The following is a 5989-nucleotide window of genomic DNA, read 5'->3' as shown; positions in this document are numbered from 1 at the left end:
GATACACAGATACAGATATTGGCTGGTTTATTCAGACATTTCTAAACTTTATTGTCCTTCCATTTGTCATTTCAATAGAGAACTCATTTGAATCTCATTTACACAAAAGCACAGGTATTGAGCTGAAACATCTGGGACATATTTTTATGGATATATGCTATTTATTAATTCCTTCGACCTTTAAAAGATCAACAGAGCAGCTGCCAATTTACCAAAGGTTGAATTTACACAACTGGTTTTTGCAGGTCATTTACAGGAAATCTGAATTGGACTGCCGTGAACTCTTCACCTCCTTTTCTGCTCTTTATGAATCTCCTGTTTGATTCACAAAACTGAACTAAATTTTACTGACAGCAGCTTTATTTAGACACTGAACAAGTGTGAAATTTGAGCTTTCTTTGTTACATGAATTCAACAGATTTGATTTATATTTGATTCATAAAATCTATAAAAATAGAAAACAGTTATTTCAAGCATAATTATAATTTGCTATACTGTTAGACTGTCGATTGGTGAACTTAAGTGTCCATTTATTTATAAAACAAATGCAAACAAACAGACTGAGAGAGCGTGCAGTTTGGACTCTGAGGGTGGTGGAGGCGGGGATAAATCGGAGCTGCTGCAGCTTCACAGACGCTCACAGGAAGACACACACAGACAGTCAGGATGGAGGTGAAGCTGCTGTTTCTGACTGTTGTTCTGCTCTCCTCACCGCTCCTCACACTATGTGACCCGCTGTGAGTATCAAACACACTGTTTGTTCATGGATTCACTAACAGATCTGTTCTCAAACGCTCTGATTTGATCTCCTCAGGTTTGTTCTGTCGGCTCCTAATCTGCTGAGGGTGGGTTCCTCAGAGAACCTGTTTGTGGAGGCTCAGGATTACTCTGGAGCAGCTCTCGATGTGAAGATCATAGTTAAGAACCACCCAAAAAAAGACAAGGAGATACTGTCTAAATCAGTGACACTGACCGCAGACAACAATTTCCAGATCCTGACGGATATAAAGGTGACGCCACATTGACATAGTTTGTCCTCATGTAAGCGTATGTGTGTGATTCTTCAGAGGGCAAACTTCATATTTCTATCATCTGCAATTTTATTTACAATAAGTTTGTTTTGTATGTTGTATATTTTTTATTATTTACTGTTGTTCAGATTCCAAGTGATCAGAACTATTTCTCTGATGATCCTCTGGAGAAGCAGTATGTGTATCTACAAGCTCAGTTTCCATCCGTCACTCTGGAGAAAGTGGTCCTGCTCTCATTCCAGTCTGGATATATATTTGTCCAAACAGACAAGCCCATCTACACACCTGCTAGCACAGGTACGATTAAGTGCTGAAAACATGACCAATATAGAGTGCATTAATGAACTTTGAACTTTCAAACATCAGCTTGACATCATTCTGTTTATTATTAAACTGCTGCTTTTATCAGGGTTTGTATCTGCAGAAAATAAAACCATCAGAACTCCGTATTTCAGTTTTTATTTTAACTACTTTTGCAGTTCTTTACAGGATTTTCTCTCTGACTCCCAACATGACACCACGCAGTGAGTCTGGAATCACAGTGAAAATCATGGTACACACTGTTATTTAACACACACGCACACACACACACACACACACACACACACACACAGACAGACACAGTCATTTCAGCATAATGAGCACTGATGATCTCTGCAGTCGCAGTGTTCATGCTGATTTCTGTGTTTCTGAAGAATCCTCAAGGCATCACAGTTTCATCAGAGAAGATATTTCCAGTCAGAGGGATGAAGTCTGGAGGATACAGCATTCCTCAGATGGCCAGGTGTGTGTGTGTGTGTGTGTGTGTGAAACACTACGAAGACTGATCCTGAGTGAACTGACTGGATTTAATTTCCAATGATCCACAATGTCTACCTCAGGATAATAACTCTTGAATTTATCTGCAAACAACACAGCAGCTACTCGTAAATGTGATCTGTGTTATAATGCTGATTTATTCTATTGGATAATGCTTATTTATGAATGTTCTCCAGCTCTGGGATCTGGAAGGTGGTCACACTGTTCTCAAACACTCCTCAGGAGACGTTTACTGCAGACTTTGAGGTCAAAGAATATGGTAAAAACTGATTGTTACATAAATGTGATAACAATTAAAATAATGTATTTATTGATTTATTTGCGTGTCTTTTGTCTGGTTTGGTTTTAGTGCTTCCAACATGTGATGTGAAATTAAAGCTCAGTAAGTCCTTCTTCTATGTGGGTGATGAGAGTCTGACAGTCGACATTGAAGCCAAGTAAGACAAAATATTTTCACTGTATTCAAAATCAATCCTTGAATTGTAAGCACAGTGAATTAAAATACATTTGTATGTAAACTTCAAAATAATGTACTCTATGTGAAACCAAAACTTGTCCTGATAGTTTAACTTTCAAATGAGCAAAGACAATTTTCTATATACTACAATTATTTTACTGGTTGTATGAACATAGTTTAAATTGTATCTGTCACTTCCAGTAGATCTGCACAATCTGCACAAACACTCAAAGCACACACACTTCTCAAACAGCATCAGAGTACAAAAATAAAAATACCCTCATATTGTTTAAAACCTGTATGGCTTTCTCAACACACAAGAGGAACTTTTAAAAATGCTGAAGTTGCTCTTTTTCTATGTAATGAAGTGTATGTGGATCAGGGAGTCATCGCCTCTATTCAGTTTTACAGCAGAAACTGAATGTGCTTTTATAGGTACCTGTTTGGACAGAAGGTGGATGGAAATGCGTTTGTGGTGTTTGGTGTGATGGAAGATGAGAAGAAAACAAGTATTCCTGCATCTCTGCAAAAAGTTCAGGTGAGAGACATTAAACATCTCGCCTGTTGAGATCAATATCATTTCTCCTCAAACCTAGAGGACAGTTTAAATAAGAAGTTAAATTGCTTTTATTGTGTCTTGTAGACTGATGTTGCTGTGTTTCTCATGTGTGAATAGATCGTGAAAGGAAAGGGTATTGCAAAACTGACCAATCAGATGATCACTGAGACCTTTCCAAACATTAACCAGCTGGTTGGACGATCAATCTATGTTTCAGTCAGTCTATTAACAGAAAGTGGTAAGACTCAACAGATCTGTATGCACATGTTTACCTGCACGTGTGTGATTGTATGAGAAGCTAATGGTTTGTGTGTTTCAGGCAGTGAAATGGTGGAAGCAGAAAGGAGAGGCATTCAGATCGTGACGTCACCGTACACCATCCACTTCAAAAAAACACCACACTTCTTCAAACCTGGGATGCCCTTCGACGTCTCGGTAGCTGATTTTACTCATTAAACTCTATTCTGTAAAAGGAAGTGGCACTCATGTGCGAGACGCTGAAAAGCAGTGAGATGTGACTGTCATTTACATGACATTTACAACAGTTAAAAAGCAGCACAGACAAATGTTTTTTTTACAGTTTTACAGTTAAAATTGAGAAAATGTGGAACAATTTCATTGTTTTTTGGTCTGGGTTCTATAAAAGATCTATGTAACAAATCCTGACCAAACACCTGCTGAAAATGTGGAAGTGGAGGTCAATCCTGGAGGGGTCAGAGGTCGAACAAGAGACAACGGCATTGCGAAGGTTACAGTCAACACTCCGAGAGGATCTTCAGCACTGGACATCACTGTAAGACCTGCCATCATAACAGCACTGATGTTCATTCAGTTTCACTGGTGATCTAGTGGAGAATAGATCAGTTAACAGATGTTAAACAATCAATAGAGCATATTGTACAAAGAACATCAGAAAACAATGTATTCTAATAATATGTATTCTTTCCAGGCAAAGACCAAAGATCCAAAATTAAGAGACGAACAGCAGGCAGTGAGGAAGATGACGGCTCAGGCCTATGAGACCAAAGGCGGCTCCAACAACTACCTGTACATCGGCATTGATGCTGCTGAGCTTCAGATCGGTGATCCAATGAGAGTCTATCTGGGCACTGGACAAAGTCCAGGAGTCAGCGGTCAAGACTTCACATACATGGTGATTGACAGTCATGTCAGGATTCAAGCAGAAATTATTGATTTAAGTAAAATGTATGTATTGTTTTTGTTTAAAATTGAATCTTATGAATAAATGAATATCCCTATTATCTCATCTGCCTCATTTTCAGATCTTAAGTAAAGGTCAGATTGTAAAAGCAGACAGGTTTAAGCGAAGTGGAGAATCTCTAGTGACTCTGCCTGTGACTGTAACCAAAGACATGGTGCCGTCCTTCCGCTTTGTGGCTTATTACCATGTGGGCTCGTCTGAGGTGGTGTCTGATTCAGTCTGGGTCGATGTGAAGGACACGTGCATGGGAACGGTGGGTCAACAATCACAAAAAAACAGTTGATGTGCCAATCATCTAGGTCTGACTCAGTGTCTCATTTAATAACAGCTCCAGATTGATGTGAAGGAGAAGATGTATTCCTATCGCACAGGAGATGAGGTCAAGCTGCAGATAACTGGAGATCCTGGAGCTAAAGTTGGTCTGGTGGTGGTTGACAAGGCTGTGAACAAGAACAGACTCACTCAGACAAAGGTGAAGGACGTTCATCAGCATCTCAACAGTCACTGAATTCTTGAGACAGATTTATAAATGATCTCTTTGCTGCTTTAGATCTGGGACATCATAGAGAAGCATGACACCGGCTGTACAGCAGGAGGTGGGAGGGACAGTATGGGGGTTTTCACTGATGCAGGTCTGATGTTTGAGTCCAGCACTGCAGGAGGAACCAACACCAGAACAAGTATGTTTGTATATTTTGTAATTTCTTCATTTTGAATAAAACATATCAGTAAATGTTATTCTATAAAGATAAGCCAGAAAGGCACTATCAATACACGCCATGCATTAGAAACTATTTCCTACATCAGATTTAGACATTTGAGACGTTTAGTGGCACATTCACTAAACAGTTACTGGTTTATTATATTTCAACAATCATACATCAGAGTGTCATATGCTAATTTCATTCTAATGAGTTTTTCCTCTAGCGGCTGATTGTTCCTTCCTTTCAAAGAGAAGACGGCGATCAGGTGAGAAACAGTAATTCTGATTCAACCCTTTTAAATATTAAACATGCTTTTCAGAGTTCAGCTCTGCTGTTATATATGATATCCCCCCAAAATTAATTTTATTACAGTTGGATTTAGATACATGTTTATATATTATCAATGACTACTTTTTGTCTTTATCTGTTTTTTTTTTGTTTTTTTATTGTTTTGTTGTTGTTGTTTGAAACGTTGATTTAAGGGGTCTTTTTTTCATTGTTATTTCAGTCACACCTATACAACGCTTTGTTACCCCAAACTACATAAAAAAGCTTGATCAGTCACATGAAAGTAATCAGGATGCAGCTACTTATTTCTTTGTTACTCATTGACATGTGAACTTCCCCTTTTAATAACACAACTCTCTGCCCTCTGTTTACGATGCTGCTTCCATTAAGTGCTGTTAGCAGTAGGGATGCACTGATACCACTTTTTCCAGTACTCGCCCGATACCGATACTTTTATTTTTGGTACTTGCCGATACCGAATACCGATACCGATATTTTTATTGCATTCGTACATTTTTTTAATATTGGGAACAGAAACCAAAAGGGTATGTATAATGTTAGTTGGTTAACTTCATTTATCAAATAGATACAGTCAAACCAAAATTTATTCAGACACCTTCAACATTTCTCACATTATCACAGTTTATTCGCTATAGTTTAGAAAATGGTAATAAAATATGACAAGAACTCAGAGTTACACTGTGTCAGAACAAATTCAGCTTGATAATGTTAGATAATTTTGATAGAAAGGTATGTAATAGATTACAATCAACCAAAACAATTCAGACAGCTGTTAGTATGACAGTATTTACACAACTATCAAAACTTAGTCGACTAAGTCATAAAGACTGCCCGCCTTAATGACAGCCTGTAGTCTCCTGGGCATGCTGTCACCCAGCTTCATGAAAA

General features: G+C 38.3%; 1 protein-coding gene and 1 long non-coding RNA gene across 5 annotated transcripts in view; one reads left to right on the top strand and one right to left on the bottom strand.

Annotated features, from left to right (window-relative positions):
* LOC107569286 (uncharacterized) overlaps nt 1–5989 on the bottom strand; it is a 17402-nt gene that overhangs the window by 260 nt on the left and 11153 nt on the right. The gene's annotated exons all lie outside the window — the stretch shown is intronic.
* LOC107569282 (complement C3-like) overlaps nt 613–5989 on the top strand; it is a 90417-nt gene continuing 85040 nt past the window's right edge. For 2 of the 4 annotated variants that reach the window (XM_016255332.1, XM_016255334.1), the window contains exons 1-4: nt 613–737; nt 815–1010; nt 1160–1328; nt 1511–1584. In XM_016255332.1, the coding sequence (XP_016110818.1) occupies nt 667–737; nt 815–1010; nt 1160–1328; nt 1511–1584 (510 nt within the window). In that variant the 5' untranslated portion in view covers nt 613–666. Of the gene's footprint in view, nt 738–814; nt 1011–1159; nt 1329–1510; nt 1585–1726; nt 1816–2026; nt 2110–2199; nt 2288–2742; nt 2846–5989 lie in introns of all 4 variants that reach the window. The other 2 variants (XM_016255330.1, XM_016255333.1) reach the window with 2 other exon arrangements.

This window comes from Sinocyclocheilus grahami, unplaced genomic scaffold (genome assembly GCF_001515645.1).
Source record: "Sinocyclocheilus grahami isolate Dianchi unplaced genomic scaffold, SAMN03320097.WGS_v1.1 scaffold1329.1, whole genome shotgun sequence".
NCBI classification, from domain to species: Eukaryota; Metazoa; Chordata; class Actinopteri; order Cypriniformes; family Cyprinidae; genus Sinocyclocheilus; species Sinocyclocheilus grahami.
The sequence above is the reverse complement of the archived record's forward strand: the minus strand, read 5'-3'. Positions and strand labels throughout refer to the sequence as shown.